Source organism: Aedes albopictus, chromosome 3 (assembly GCF_035046485.1).
Source record: "Aedes albopictus strain Foshan chromosome 3, AalbF5, whole genome shotgun sequence".
NCBI classification, from domain to species: Eukaryota; Metazoa; Arthropoda; class Insecta; order Diptera; family Culicidae; genus Aedes; species Aedes albopictus.
The window spans coordinates 88,080,040-88,096,751 of record NC_085138.1 but is presented as its reverse complement, the minus strand read 5'-3'; the positions used below and the strand labels follow the sequence as shown (position 1 = coordinate 88,096,751).

The window sequence follows — 16,712 nt, the reverse complement described above, 5'->3', positions numbered from 1 at the left end:
AGTAACCAGTACGGCTTCCGGAAGGGGAGGTCCACCGTAGACGCTATCTTGTCGGTTACAAAAACCGCCGAGAAAGCACTCGAGCCTAAGAGGAGGGGAATTCGCTTTTGCGCGGTAGTGACTCTGGATGTAAGGAATGCGTTTAATAGCGCCAGCTGGTCTGCTATTGCCGATGCGCTCTTGCGTCTGGGGATACCGGAGTACCTGTACAAGATTCTCGGAAGTTACTTTCAGAATCGTGTACTAGTCTACGACACGAAGGTGGGTCGGAAGTGCTTTCACATAACCTCAGGAGTCCCGCAAGGTTCCATCCTGGGTCCGGTGTTATGGAATGTCATGTACGACGAGGTGTTGAGGTTAGAGTATCGAGTGGGAGTGGTGATTGTCGGATTTGCCGACGACATTACGCTCGAAGTCTACGGTGAAACGATCGAGGAGGTAAAGTTGACTACCAACCACTCGATCAAGGTTGTGGAGGCGTGGATGCGGTCCAGGAAACTGGAGCTGGCTCACCACAAGACAGAGGTGACGGTTGTTAACAACCTGAAGTCGGAGCAGCAGACGGAGATCAGTGTAGGAGACTGTACTATCCTGTCAAAGCGCTCCGTCAAACACTTGGGCGTGATGATCGACGATAAGCTTACCTTCGGTAGCCACGTCGATTATGCCTGTAAAAGAGCCTCCACAGCTATTGCGGCACTGTCCCGGATGATGTCCAATAGCTCTGCGGTGTACGCCAGTAAGCGCAAGCTTCTGGCTAGTGTTGCTACGTCCATACTTAGGTATGGCGGCCCGGCGTGGGGCACCGTACTAAATGCTACCGACGGAAGCTGGAAAGTACTTACAGGCTTATGTGCCTGAGGGTTGCGAGCGCGTACCGTACCGTGTCACACGACGCTCTCTGCGTCATTACTGGTATGGTGCCTATCAGCATTCTTATCAGTGAGGACATGGAGTGCTTCGAATTGCGCGGCACAAGAGGCATACGCAAGACTGTCAGGATGGCCTCTATGGTCAAATGGCAGCGCGCGTGGGACAGTTCCACCAAAGGAAGGTGGACCCATAGGTTGATACCGAGGATAGATAGTTGGATTAATAGGTGCCATGGGGAAGTTACATTCCACCTGACACAGGTCATGGTTGCTTCCGACAGTATCTACACCGTTTCGGGCATGCGGATTCTCCCGAATGCCCAGTGTGCAATGGTTTAGAGGAAACGGCGGAACACGTTTTGTTCGTGTGCTCGCGTTTTCGCACAATGCGTGACCGCATGCTTGTCACATGCGGAGAGGACACAACTCCGGACAACTTGCTCCAGAGGATGTGTAGGGATGAGTTTGGCTGGAACGCCGTTTCAACGGCTATTACCCACATCGTCTGGGAGCTACAGAGGAGGTGGCGCGTGGACTCGGAGAATGGCTAGTCCAGATGCAGTACAAGAGGTGGTCCAGGGGTTCGGAGTCGGCTTCGTAGGTCATACCGGTGCCCTGCGGTCGAGATCGACCCTTACAGCGATTAAGTGGCCGCGGAGAGGAAGTCCCGGTAGCGGTGCTGTCGTGGCGTCGGTCTACTGGGTTGGATCCAAGTCCGCGGTTGGAAAGGAGAGAGTAGTCCTGGATTTTACTTTTGTTGTAGAAGACGGCCTGTCAGACCTACACTACCCTAACCTTCTGTTAGGGTGTCTGTTGAGCAGATTATCCCCCTATGGTTTAGAAGGAAAAAAAAAACACTTAATTTGCATTTTCCGACGGAAGAAAAGCAGAAACGACACAATAAGGTTCCTGTTTAAGTTTTATTATTTTTTGTGTGGTTATTTTTGGATATCTTTTCAAAAATAGCATTTGCCGCTTTGCATCTGATAGTTCCACCAGGTTCCACCCGGACCAAAATGTTTGGGTACGCTGACGTTGTTTGGCAGCTGTCAAAATGCTCCCGGGTTCGTACAGTCCTTTACAACGTTTGAAACGGTAAAATTAAATGAGTGTACTCCACTGAACGCTTTGATGCGCAGTGGCGCTACTGATGATGTTAGTTTCCTTTACCCACCACTCACGTTTCGACCGGCGCTGTTGTGCAATATTTGACAGCCGATCTGACGGCCGAGGCTCGCTTCGTCGGATTCTGGGGGTAAAAATGTTTTGAAAATCTAAAAAATTTAAATTTAGTTTTATTATAAAGCTCGAACGTCGAAAAAATGAGTAGTGACGAAAAGGATAGTAGCGATGAGCTTTGGGAGAAATTTCAGGTAATTCCTTATCGAAATGTATCTCACACGTGAATGTACAACAGCAGCGCTAAAATTTTAGGAGCAAAGATCCATCCAAAAAGCGGAAGCAGACCAGGAAACTAATCCCAGTCGGAAAATGCTCAAATCCTGGCTGAACAACACCTTCCGGATAAAAATGACCGACGGACGGATACTGATAGGAATGTTTGTCTGCACGGATGCCGATGCAAATGTGATTTTGGGGATGACCAGCGAATTTACGGAAAACGGCGGAGAAGAACGGGTTCTGGGACTGGTGATGATTCCCGGCAGGTACATCGTGTCAATCGAAATCGATGAAGCCAACCCGGTCAATGCGAATTAGAATTAGGAAATTGATTTATTTATTCAAACAAACTGTACACTATCGGTTGGGACTCAATAAAAATCACTCGTTTAATGTATCTTAACATATTAACATGACTAAGCAGTGCTATTTGGGAGTTTTGCCATCCAGCGGTTCATATCCTTTGGCCATTTTCAGCTTGAACTGTTCGAAGGTTCGCTTCCGGTCGAAATGCTTCACCCACTGGGAGGGACACCGTTTCTCGTAAAGCTTTCGCAAGGCCACGCACTGCTGGGGTTCCGGTTCGCCCGAGGTGCAACTGTGGTGGGGGGCGTGTTTGTCCAGGCAGGCCCAGTATTCGTCTCGGGCCGCCCAGCAAACCGCTCGGGCTTCCTTGTCGGGGTAGGACATCGTGCACGGATCTGGGGTTTTCTGTCAAGATAGGGAAGATTTTTTCCCGTTCCAGGTTTTGTTCGACACAAAATCAACCACTTCGCGAGCGACGACGGAACAAACTTATGTCATCAATGCTTGCGGTTTGTTTACTTCTGGCGATTTTCGCAACAGTCGGCTGTCAAATCACATGGTGGGATGATGGTTGATCCATTCAAAGGTGTGGTGCTGGGATTTCTTCCATCAGAAAGTGGGATGTTGAAGTTCGAGTTCCGGCCACTTAACGATAAGCTGGCGCTGCGGGAAAAGTTACAGTAATCCCTCCATATATCCGTACATTTGAAAATCGGAATTTTTGACACGCAAAAATCGACTTTTCTCCTAAGATTCATTTTAATATCATAAATCAGTTGTTATTTATCGAAATCACACTGCTTTCACAGTTTGGTGCTTTGGTTCTTGTTTTGCTTACAAATAATTTTTAGCGAGGTATTGTATGGTAAACTAGCTGTACCCGGCAAACTTTGTCTTGCCTACTGCGTTTTTTGACGTTTCAAGTTTCTAGCCAAGACCAAATCCTCAATCAAAATGTATGGATGATCGATTTTCAAAAATCTCAATATTTCTATATGTTTTTCGGTTCATAAACCTTCCTTGGGTGAAAACTAACAGAACAAAATAAAGATGAACCAAATCGGACGTTCCGTTCGCGAGTTATGCGCGGTCCCACGTATGCCACTGCATTTTTATATATATAGATTAGTATGGCCGCCCTTGCTTAAAAATCTGTATTTCATATACAACGAAATATGTAAGGATATTCAAAAATATTTATACATAATATAGATAAATCTGTTTATATGGCATCCCTGCATGCTAGTCCACTGTATAGTGTCGTGCTTTCTGCAAAAAGCGAAAAAGCTCACTGGGTGCATTTAACGTGTCCGTGTGTGTTTTTTTTTTATTAATCAAGGGATTGCTTCAGGAGTTTCTCTAGGAATTCCTTCAGATTTTTTCCAGGGATTCCACCAGGACTTACTTCAGAGATTCCTCCAGGAATTAATTCAAGAATTCCTCCAGGGATTCCTCCAGGAGTTTCTCCAGAAATTTCTCCAGGAATTCCTTTAGAAATGCTTCCGAATTTTTCCAGGGATTTTTCAGAGAATTGCTCCATGAATTACATCAGGGATGCCTCCAGGGATTCCCCTAGGAGATTCCTCCAAGGATTTCCAAAGATTCATCCAGGAATGGCTTCAGAGATTCCTCCATGAATAACTACATTGATTTTTCCACAAATTACTCCAGTGATTCCTTCGAGGATTTCACCACAAATTTCTCCAGGAATTCCTCCAATGATTCTTCCAGCAATTCCTCAAGGCATTCCTTCAGGAATTTCTCAAGGATTGCTTGATGATGATGATGATGATGATGATGATGATGATGATGATGATGATGATGATGATGATGATGATGATGATGATGATGATGATGATGATGATGATGATGATGATGATGATGATGATGATGATGATGATGATGATGATGATGATGATGATGATGATGATGATGATGATGATGATGATGATGATGATGATGATGATGATGATGATGATGATGATGATGATGATGATGATGATGATGATGATGATGATGATGATGATGATGATGATGATGATGATGATGATGATGATGATGATGATGATGATGATGATGATGATGATGATGATGATGATGATGATGATGATGATGATGATGATGATGATGATGATGATGATGATGATGATGATGATGATGATGATGATGATGATGATGATGATGATGATGATGATGATGATGATGATGATGATGATGATGATGATGATGATGATGATGATGATGATGATGATGATGATGATGATGATGATGATGATGATGATGATGATGATGATGATGATGATGATGATGATGATGATGATGATGATGATGATGATGATGATGATGATGATGATGATGATGATGATGATGATGATGATGATGATGATGATGATGATGATGATGATGATGATGATGATGATGATGATGATGATGATGATGATGATGATGATGATGATGATGATGATGATGATGATGATGATGATGATGATGATGATGATGATGATGATGATGATGATGATGATGATGATGATGATGATGATGATGATGATGATGATGATGATGATGATGATGATGATGATGATGATGATGATGATGATGATGATGATGATGATGATGATGATGATGATGATGATGATGATGATGATGATGATGATGATGATGATGATGATGATGATGATGATGATGATGATGATGATGATGATGATGATGATGATGATGATGATGATGATGATGATGATGATGATGATGATGATGATGATGATGATGATGATGATGATGATGATGATGATGATGATGATGATGATGATGATGATGATGATGATGATGATGATGATGATGATGATGATGATGATGATGATGATGATGATGATGATGATGATGATGATGATGATGATGATGATGATGATGATGATGATGATGATGATGATGATGATGATGATGATGATGATGATGATGATGATGATGATGATGATGATGATGATGATGATGATGATGATGATGATGATGATGATGATGATGATGATGATGATGATGATGATGATGATGATGATGATGATGATGATGATGATGATGATGATGATGATGATGATGATGATGATGATGATGATGATGATGATGATGATGATGATGATGATGATGATGATGATGATGATGATGATGATGATGATGATGATGATGATGATGATGATGATGATGATGATGATGATGATGATGATGATGATGATGATGATGATGATGATGATGATGATGATGATGATGATGATGATGATGATGATGATGATGATGATGATGATGATGATGATGATGATGATGATGATGATGATGATGATGATGATGATGATGATGATGATGATGATGATGATGATGATGATGATGATGATGATGATGATGATGATGATGATGATGATGATGATGATGATGATGATGATGATGATGATGATGATGATGATGATGATGATGATGATGATGATGATGATGATGATGATGATGATGATGATGATGATGATGATGATGATGATGATGATGATGATGATGATGATGATGATGATGATGATGATGATGATGATGATGATGATGATGATGATGATGATGATGATGATGATGATGATGATGATGATGATGATGATGATGATGATGATGATGATGATGATGATGATGATGATGATGATGATGATGATGATGATGATGATGATGATGATGATGATGATGATGATGATGATGATGATGATGATGATGATGATGATGATGATGATGATGATGATGATGATGATGATGATGATGATGATGATGATGATGATGATGATGATGATGATGATGATGATGATGATGATGATGATGATGATGATGATGATGATGATGATGATGATGATGATGATGATGATGATGATGATGATGATGATGATGATGATGATGATGATGATGATGATGATGATGATGATGATGATGATGATGATGATGATGATGATGATGATGATGATGATGATGATGATGATGATGATGATGATGATGATGATGATGATGATGATGATGATGATGATGATGATGATGATGATGATGATGATGATGATGATGATGATGATGATGATGATGATGATGATGATGATGATGATGATGATGATGATGATGATGATGATGATGATGATGATGATGATGATGATGATGATGATGATGATGATGATGATGATGATGATGATGATGATGATGATGATGATGATGATGATGATGATGATGATGATGATGATGATGATGATGATGATGATGATGATGATGATGATGATGATGATGATGATGATGATGATGATGATGATGATGATGATGATGATGATGATGATGATGATGATGATGATGATGATGATGATGATGATGATGATGATGATGATGATGATGATGATGATGATGATGATGATGATGATGATGATGATGATGATGATGATGATGATGATGATGATGATGATGATGATGATGATGATGATGATGATGATGATGATGATGATGATGATGATGATGATGATGATGATGATGATGATGATGATGATGATGATGATGATGATGATGATGATGATGATGATGATGATGATGATGATGATGATGATGATGATGATGATGATGATGATGATGATGATGATGATGATGATGATGATGATGATGATGATGATGATGATGATGATGATGATGATGATGATGATGATGATGATGATGATGATGATGATGATGATGATGATGATGATGATGATGATGATGATGATGATGATGATGATGATGATGATGATGATGATGATGATGATGATGATGATGATGATGATGATGATGATGATGATGATGATGATGATGATGATGATGATGATGATGATGATGATGATGATGATGATGATGATGATGATGATGATGATGATGATGATGATGATGATGATGATGATGATGATGATGATGATGATGATGATGATGATGATGATGATGATGATGATGATGATGATGATGATGATGATGATGATGATGATGATGATGATGATGATGATGATGATGATGATGATGATGATGATGATGATGATGATGATGATGATGATGATGATGATGATGATGATGATGATGATGATGATGATGATGATGATGATGATGATGATGATGATGATGATGATGATGATGATGATGATGATGATGATGATGATGATGATGATGATGATGATGATGATGATGATGATGATGATGATGATGATGATGATGATGATGATGATGATGATGATGATGATGATGATGATGATGATGATGATGATGATGATGATGATGATGATGATGATGATGATGATGATGATGATGATGATGATGATGATGATGATGATGATGATGATGATGAGGGATAGGAGTTACTGGGCTAATGATCTTAATGGAATCTGAATTACGCAAAATATCCAGTCTTTACCAAGACTGTGCATCATACATTTTACAATTTTTACAAATATTCCACTAATTTTCATCCAGTAGTGACATAGCTTGCAAGCATCTTTCCCAATTTTTCACGTTAGATTCCGTTGACTTTTCGTATAGCTAACCAACCAGCAAACAGCAACAACAATGTCGAACCACTTCCCAATTACCGTCCGGTAAGTCAATGTCACAGAAAAACAATGAGTTCATTTGCACATGGTTGAGCAAACAGATTGTTCCCCAGGTAACCATTAAGCACTGTTATAAGCCAGACAAGAACCGTATATCAGCTTTTGATTGCTTACAAGCTGTATATGATATTTTCAAAAGCTTATAAGCACTGTGGGATTTAAGCTGTAACACAAGCTCTATATGGGCATATAACGCTGTGTTACAGGGCTATTAGGCTCAGTGCTCGCAAGCCGAGTTACATTACCACTAATGCCTATTTAATGCCTAATATAGAATGACATTTCGCAAAATTTAGATTTTCTCATCAAAAATATCCACAATGGATGGCAGCAAGAAATGGCAAAAATTTCTCAAAAGTGGAAGTTACAGAAGGAAATTAGTTAAATATCAGCGATTAGTGTTGGATAATGAGCCATCAACTAGTAGTTTTGTGCCCGAAGCAACCGAGGAAGCAACAGTGGAAAGCGAAGGGACTCTACCACAAGCTTGTAATGTTTCCGCTGAGGCTGCGGGAGAAGATTGCGTTTCTGAAGAATTCTCCGTCGGGCAGGATGCTCAAGCGGTCCTGGAAGTGTCGATTCATTACAGCCCTTCTGGATCGTCAGATTCTGAGCAGGATGACAACACCGGTGATACTGAAACCTTGGCCTCGTTCCTCCAAAACTGGAGTCTGAACCACAACATTCCACAAACTGCATTGAAACCGTTGCTTAATCGGCTCTCCACCATAGATCGATCCCTTCCCACAGATCCACGAAGACTATTAGGAACTCCTCGCAAAGAATCCCAGCTGATCCAAATTGGAGGCGGTCAATATTGGCACCAAGGATTAGGTAAAATCGCTCTTTCTTTTTGCATTACACACAACTAAATTGACCGTTTTGAATTCTACAGGTGAATGTCTACTTCGAGCGTTCTGGGATCTTGGACAACCTCGCACCATCTCTCTAAATGTAAACATTGATGGATTGCCACTTTACAAAAATGGCACTGATCAAGTATGGCCGATTTTGTTTAACATATTCGAACAGCCAGACATGAAGCCAATGATCATTGGCATTTTTCATGGTAAAAGTAAGCCAACATCTGTCGAAGACTTTCTAAAGCTATTTGCGGACGAAGCTGTGCCGATTTTGCAATCTGGCGTCCTGATCAATGGATATCTCCTAACGGTTAAAATAAGAGCATTCATTTGCGATTCCCCAGCAAGGGCCTTCATCAAAGGTGGGTATTCATTTACATTAATATACAGATGTTTGGTTATATCAATGTACCATTACAGGAACGGTGAATTTCAATTCGTTTCATGGATGCTTGAAATGTACTATTGTTGGCGAACGTTCAAATGATCTACATGTCAATGTTTATCCTGTAACAGAAGCCCCAAAAAGGACAGACGAAGGATTTCGTAGTCGATTGTATGGAGAACATCATCAGGTATACAAATTTCGAGAAAATGGTAAAATTAAAAGGGTATTCGTTGAATCACCCCTACTTCGTTTGCCAATCAATATGGTCGAAGATATAATAGTGTCAGATTCCTTACATTTATTACATTTGGGAATTACTAAAAAGCTTCTCACACTCTATAAAGAAGGCCACAAATACCATGCTAAGTGGTCTAGAACCACTATCGACAGTATTGACAACATATTGAATTCCATTCAGTTACCTTCAGAAATACATCGCAAAGTGCGAGGACTGCGCTTCCTTTGTCACTGGAAGGCATCAGAATGTGCCTCGTTTCTGAACTACATCGGAATAGCCCTTCTTAAACGATTCGTCGATAAAAAACAATTTGAAAACTTCATTAATTTATTCTATGCGGTCACTATTTGTTCCAGCGAACACTATCACAAATACTTACCAGTTGCTCAAAACCTTTTCGAAGCATTCATTGAAAATTATAACAAACATTTCCATTGCATTTCGAGTAACACACATAATCTGGTTCACATTGTAGATGAAGTAAGAAGATTTGGAACATTGTCGACACTATCATCATACCCGTTTGAGAATTTTTTGTATCAAATTAAGAAAATGGTACGATCCGGACGCTTACCATTGAATCAAATTATAAACAGGATATCTGAAAAAAATCAACACCACAATAGCCCGGTTGACCAGTCATACCCTATTTTAAAACAACCTTCTCCAAGCAATAGTGCCAATTTCATGAACTGCATGCTGTATGATGGATTCACATTGACTAATAAGTTTAAAGACAAATGGTTTCTCTCAAGTGATAAAAGAGTTGTTGCTATGAACTATGCAAATGAAAGTGGTATTATGGGATCAGAACTTGAAAATTTTGAAAGTTACATCAAAAGTCCATTTCCATCAGATGTTTTTTATGTCTATAGAACAACCTCAAACACCAGTTTTAGCTCGAGCAGAGAATATTCATTTCAAAGCATTTTTTGTAAATTTGTTGTTATAGAGATTCATGAAGAAACTATCTTTGTACCATTGCACCACACTCTTCCAGACGAATAAGATAAACTATACAAATAAAAAACTTTATGCGTTATGTGTATTTTTAAATATAAATAAAAAAAAATCTCTGGTCAATTCATTGTTCGGTTTTATTTAAAAAAATCATCACTGAAAAATAGACAGCAAAAAAAAAAACAATCAAATGTATTGTTCAACGCACTAATTTTCGCTTTTCACCAGTTGGAGTGGAACATCTTCTTCGTCCGCATTATTTTCCAGAAACTCCACCTGCCACGACGTGTTTCCGGAAGTTTCTGCTGGTGATCCGTCGTCGTAATCTTGTTCTCTCTCTTCGATTTTATGATTCTCAATAACAATATCTCCACTCTCATCTCCGTCCGGATCATCTTCCGTTGATTCCTCCCGATCCTCTCCAGTTGCCAATCGCTTCCGCTTCCGAGATACTGGTTTCCTTGTTCCGCTCACTTCCGCGAACCGTTGACTAGCATTTTTCAAGCAGCGATGCAGAAAAGATTTGCATTCGTCGATAGTATATGTTGGGTCCGAATAAAGCACCGTCTGATAGAACAAGTCAATTGATCTATCATACTTCATGAAAGCGATTTTCTGCCTCTTGCTTGGTTCATTACCTGAAGAACGGCTGGCGCCTGTCCATGAACACTTCATGAGGAAATCCCGAGAAAAAAAGTGGTCGATTATTCGGAGACTCACTGTTGCACCTTGGCCAGTATATCGGTGATGACCGTGAATATGTCCAATCGAAGCAACTGTCGCTTTCACGAAAGCTTCATCTCGGCAGCGATCCTCCAAAGCTTCAAAATCGACTAAGCTTTTCACTGGTTGAAAATTCACCTTAGAAAGTTTTACGCTGAACCGATCACTGGAACTTCCTTGCTGCTGGTATTGGTTTGCACCCAGCGCATCCACCTTAGTATTTAGGTGCGACAACATCAACAGACATTTGTTCATTTTGACGTTGAGATTGTCGTTCGCCTCCGCAGACTCGTTTGGTTCTGTTTGCGTCGATGCATCCTGCTTTCCCAGTGGAACCGCCGGAGAATCATCCTTAACGTGTTTTAGTTGAATGGCCCGCATCAATGCTGCTGCTGTAGGCTTTTTCTGTGTTGTTTTTTTAGCGGACACTACGATGAAATAATAAAAATTATGAGAAAAAAAAACTAATCGAATTGAAGATTACTTACTGGTGCGTCTACCCTTTTGCTTTAAGAACGCCTTTCAGATGATAATTTGACCAGGTGAGAGGATGGATCAGTCGGAAAACGCACTACTCAGCAACTTTCTACGAGCAGTTATTCACTGTTCGAACCCGGGGATCGATCGACTTGGCAAAACAAAGAACAATCGTCGAAAGCAAGGCAAATCGCGAAAGAAAATATGCACCTGTGATGATCTACAGCTGCGATACAGTTGACGTGAAGGAGAAAGAAATAATAACAAAACAATTTTTTGCTCCTTTGATGTTGAAGAAGGAAGAGGAACATAATACAAATAATTTGTTTTCCCTTTTTTGCTTGCGGTAAAAATGTTTTGACATTTCGTCCATGGGGGTGTGGTATCCTGATGTGAGTGTGTGAGAGTGACGAGCCAGTCTACGATAGGATCGGCAATGAGATGGAGGTCGATAGTGTGCGGCTCTAGTTAAAAAGGCAATTGATAGTAGTGTAGAATACCGGTGCAGTAAAAGACGTAGGATTTGAAATATAGAATATCACATTGGCGATCCTGCCATGATGTTCATAGTAGTTATGTGGTGTAAATTGTGGTAATTGCAGATTAAGAAAGTGAAAAAAAAAACTTGAGACAAGCTCGAAAAGTTGCTGTGTTGTGAGAAAAGTGAGTGCCGCGGAGGGTAGTATGTGTAAGTATAGAGGACAAGAGTTCATCGAGCATGGTTGCCAGAAATGATTCCATTAATAGTAATGGTATGACTTGCGCAGAGTTTTAGCTCATTGCCAAGTATTCTACTAGTTGCGTCGGGTTTAGCCCATGGCCAACATAGGTATTGCGCCGAGTTAAGCTCATGGCCAATACAGTAGAAACTGTGGAAAGGTAATGCTTGAGTAGAGTTTCAGCTCATTGCCAAGCATTTGAATTGTTGCGTCGGGTAAAGCCCATGGCCAACAAGCGTAATGAGTCGAGTAGTTTATGATCAATGCAATATAAAAGTCAAGCATTTAGAACTGTTGCGTCGGGTAAAGCCCATGGCCAACAAAAATGCTTATTTTGCGTCGAGTATAGCTCAAGGCCAAAACAGTGAATGAAAGTATAAAAATCCGAAGTATGGCCCATATCCATCGCGGATGAATCCCATAGCCAACAGAGGAATTAAATCAAATGTAGTTCAAGAAAAAAAAGAAAAACAAAACTGGAGGATTCAATGAAAACATACAAGAAAAAAAAATCAATTACTAAATGAGAATTCCGAAAATGAAGCATAGGGTGTTTTCTGGCAGCACTTTACATGCACTCACGGTCACGTGGTGGTGGTACAGAATCAATTGAGTTGTCCAAAAAAATGTCTCACGAAACCTACTGCAAGCCTATCCATATACGTGAGAACAAAAGATGTTTACAAAGTTCTTACAGATAGATTAACACGGGAAATCTGAACACAAACCACTACCACACAGGAATTTGGATTGGTCAATTTCGATATTTGTTTGATGGTATTTGTTGCAGCAGGAATGACGCTGACCCAGCGATGGCGCGTTGCCGTGTGGTGATAGTAGCTAGGCCCTGTGCGGGGAGGCACAGCGGAGTGGTGGATGTTGTTTTCTTTTCTCGCCAGTTCGTGGTTTTGTCTGTGTCTGTATAGGCCTTTTCAGTTGACAGGTCTGTGTATGCCACTGTTTACAACTGCCGAGCAAAGGCGCAAACACTGAACTGTCATTTTCATAGAAGAACTGTCAAAGACCTGAAAAATCAGCTGATTTTTGACGTCAAATGAAAAGGCCCATTCCTCCGTTGGGCTGGACTGTCGGTGGGTGTTGCCTGGGGCGGTGAAGGAGCGCGTCATTTGCTTCGTTTGTGTCTGCTTGTCGGCATGCGAGGCTTGCGATTGCGATGTCGATGTGTGAATGTTTTTGAACGCATTCCATGTGCACTCTCGCTTCGGTCGCTTCGTGTTTTGCTGTGCGCGGTATGCCGTTAACTGTTGCTGGAGGGACAACGGGAGGAATGCAGAGTCAGTGAGTGCGTGTGGTAGCTGTGTGACAGTTCTATACATGCAGCGAGGATAAGTTCATGAAACGTGTTCGAAGACAGCCGATTTTGTTTTTTTTTCTGTTTTATTTCTTTTGATTCATTAGGGTGAAAGGTGCAGCATTGATCTATCGCCGTAGGTGCAGACTGGGTAGATGAATGGGAAGTTTTTTTTTTTTTAGTAGGTACATTTGTTAGTAGACATTTGGTAAAGATTATGTACACAAGCCATACCATCAATGCATTTTTGGCTATAATCCAGCTGAGTGATTCTTCATTAACGTCGTAGTATCAAATATAAGTTGCGACTTTAACGGTCGACTGTTGCCTGTATTCCGAAACATTTGGTAGTATTGTGAAAATAAACAGATTTCATTCAAAACATTCCTAATGCGGTGGTTGGTAATGTATAAATATAATAAAAAAAATAAGTCAATTTATACTCACGGCAATTGCACGGTAGAAATGCAAAAAGTTTTAGACTTTCTTTGAGGTGATATGTGTGGTTGATTATCCGGAATTTCTTCATTTATTTGGTTTACTTTATATTGGAAACCTTCGGCTAATTAAAAATGTAAAAGTGTACTTCAGATAAGAAGTTTCCGTTTCACATGACTAAAATTAAGTTGGTTGCGTCGATTCAATATTTTTCAAGTTGTTCTAAGATGATTAAAACAATAATGTTATGCACTACATACCGTATTACCCCGCTAATACGACACCGACTGTTGTCGAATAACCGGGGTAAACTTTTGATTCGACAAACTGGTCACCCTACACCACCATGCTCATTGAAATTAGGCAACTCTATTTTTGTTTTTGTTTTGATTTCCGGGTTTGTTATGAAACATAATTTCAACAGATATTGCGGTGGCTCGAATGAAAAGCTCGTTGTTTCTACGATTGTTAGCATCCTCAGTTCATTCCGGATGGTCTCCAGGCGGTTTGGGTGCCGAATAGCACCAATTCAGAACTTCCGGAATTAGCGGCTGCAAGAGGAGCTGCTGCGGGTGCGAGTATAAGCGCAATATCAAATTGTTTTTGATTTACAGTGTACATCGCTGTGACACTTGAACACTTTTTAATTCGACATCTGTCGAATAAGCGGGGTACGAATTAAAAAGTGTCGTATTAAAACGTGTCGAACCAGCGGGGTAAGACGGTAGTCCATATTACATTCAAACTCATCGTTTTTAATGATAGTCGATGGATAATTGAACTGGTAGAATGGGGTCTCTGTTTTGCTTGTGTGATGAACAATTGTGTTTCCTATTTTTGGTTGGGAGGAGCAGTAGTGAGAAGTATAGTTTTCAACTTTCCAAAACTGGAGAAGAAACGGAAAACATAATTTCCATAATAAGGTTTTGGCAGTGGGTTTTCTGAAGTGTGAATACGACACCCAATTGGCGTATTGTACTTCATAGGCTTATTAGTAAACAAACTAAATAAAATGTTGCAGATAACTCCAAAGCAGTCATAGGATATGTGCATCATCACCAGCTGTAATAAGTAGTATAGTATTTGAACATTTCTGCAAGGGGAGGATGTGGTATCCTGATGTGAGTGTGTGAGAGTGACGAGCCAGTCTACGATAGGATCGGCAATGAGATGGAGGTCGATAGTGTGCGGCTCTAGTTAAAAAGGCAATTGATAGTAGTGTAGAATACCGGTGCAGTAAAAGACGTAGGATTTGAAATATAGAATATCACAGGGGGTAGTTCGAAAATGTTCTAAAGTAGGGGCAAGCCGTATATCGGCCGAATAATTCGCCAAAAATGGCTTTTATGCAGCACTTGAGCAGAATATAGTTCCTATAGGCTTTGTAACAGCGGTTCTATATTCAACTATAGAGCTTATTTAGTGCCAGTTTTACGGCTTAATGGTTACTTGGGTCGTCTTCGACAGATGCACTGCACAGCAGCAACACCCTTCTCCCCGGGGCCTGGGGGTGCACAGATAACAACAACTTCGACAGTTATATCACAGACAAACAGACATATTACTTAGAAGAAAATTGCTTCAAAAACATCGTTTGGCATCTCACTAGCACCCTCTATAATGCTCAATCCGAAGCATTCATTTGCAGGTGTGGTTTCCCTCGGCTCGATGTAACAATTTTGCAGGTGACGACTCCCCCGTGCCGTCATCCATTCATAAAACATGAATGAAGGTTCATGATTGAGTCATTTTATGTAAACATTGATCGGCGTCGCGTTCATTTCTCTCCAAAATTGAGAGGTGATCTAGGCACAGCAGCGCCACCATGACACATGCGAGCACAGTCCGAACCACACTATATTTTCAAAATGACCGTTAAATCGTGCGATGATTTCGATTTGAGTAGTATGTCTGTTTGTCTGTGGTTATATCAAGCTACCATGCCTACCGGTGGCGGTGTGCAGCTGAGAGGAAAGCTTTTTACTCTTGACTGCACCAGGAGGACTAAATGTAAAATGGCTCTTTGGAGCAGGTACCCGATTACATACTAAAATAGATCTCTACGAAATCAATTTAATTCATATTTCAAACAAATTGAACTCAAATATGAACAATACAGTTTTGCTAAATTTTGATAAATTTGTTATTTTCAATCTTTTATATCAAAATGATTTATTGTGCCATGCAGATTACACAGCAAAAGTAAGTGCAGGATATTTTCTATGTTGAGGTGAGAACGTCGTCTACTGCGACGAAATGAGATCCAATGAACGGAACGGAGAGAACGTGATTATGCAATCGCTCGCCCATTGCACACCGCATATTTATATTACAGCGTCTTTTTTATTGGCAGCAGCTAGGTTTTCAATGCATTAACGTAAAAATGATTTAGCGTAGTGTTTT

At 40.4% G+C, this 16,712-nt stretch overlaps 4 protein-coding genes across 4 annotated transcripts; 1 reads left to right on the top strand and 3 right to left on the bottom strand.

Annotated features, from left to right (window-relative positions):
- Positions 1-2,092: 2,092 nt before the first annotated feature.
- Positions 2,093-2,678, top strand: LOC115254174 (N-alpha-acetyltransferase 38, NatC auxiliary subunit). Its single transcript, XM_029872824.2, has 2 exons — positions 2,093-2,245; positions 2,307-2,678. The coding sequence occupies exons 1-2, from the start codon at positions 2,195-2,197 to the stop codon at positions 2,589-2,591; spliced, it is 336 nt and encodes a 111-aa protein (XP_029728684.1). The 5' UTR covers positions 2,093-2,194; the 3' UTR covers positions 2,592-2,678.
- LOC109415814 (cytochrome c oxidase assembly factor 6 homolog) lies at positions 2,588-3,133 on the bottom strand. Its single transcript, XM_019689746.3, has one exon. It carries the CDS (start codon positions 2,961-2,963, stop codon positions 2,700-2,702), a length of 264 nt encoding a protein of 87 aa, XP_019545291.2. The 5' UTR covers positions 2,964-3,133; the 3' UTR covers positions 2,588-2,699.
- A 3,776-nt stretch (positions 3,134-6,909) lies between these two features.
- LOC134290276 (uncharacterized protein DDB_G0271670-like) lies at positions 6,910-8,015 on the bottom strand (the record flags this gene model as incomplete). Its single annotated transcript, XM_062857375.1, has 2 exons — positions 7,996-8,015; positions 6,910-7,942 (listed from the first exon to the last, which is right to left on the bottom strand). Coding segments are annotated over exons 1-2 (1,053 nt in total), but the record flags the coding sequence as incomplete, so codon positions are not given.
- A 2,709-nt stretch (positions 8,016-10,724) lies between these two features.
- Positions 10,725-12,181, bottom strand: LOC109429967 (uncharacterized). Its single transcript, XM_019705966.3, has 2 exons — positions 11,852-12,181; positions 10,725-11,791 (listed from the first exon to the last, which is right to left on the bottom strand). Coding segments are annotated over exons 1-2 (945 nt in total). The 5' UTR covers positions 11,853-12,181; the 3' UTR covers positions 10,725-10,847.
- Positions 12,182-16,712: the final 4,531 nt, after the last annotated feature.

Excerpts from the sequence above, each read along its gene's own strand:
- LOC109415814 (XM_019689746.3), bottom strand. The coding sequence starts at position 2,963 with ATGTCCTACCCCGACAAGGAAGCCCGAGCGGTTTGCTGGGCGGCCCGA.
- LOC115254174 (XM_029872824.2), top strand. The coding sequence starts at position 2,195 with ATGAGTAGTGACGAAAAGGATAGTAGCGATGAGCTTTGGGAGAAATTT. Across the intron at positions 2,246-2,306 it reads AGCTTTGGGAGAAATTTCAG|GAGCAAAGATCCATCCAAAA; the intron begins GTAATTCCTTAT and ends CTAAAATTTTAG.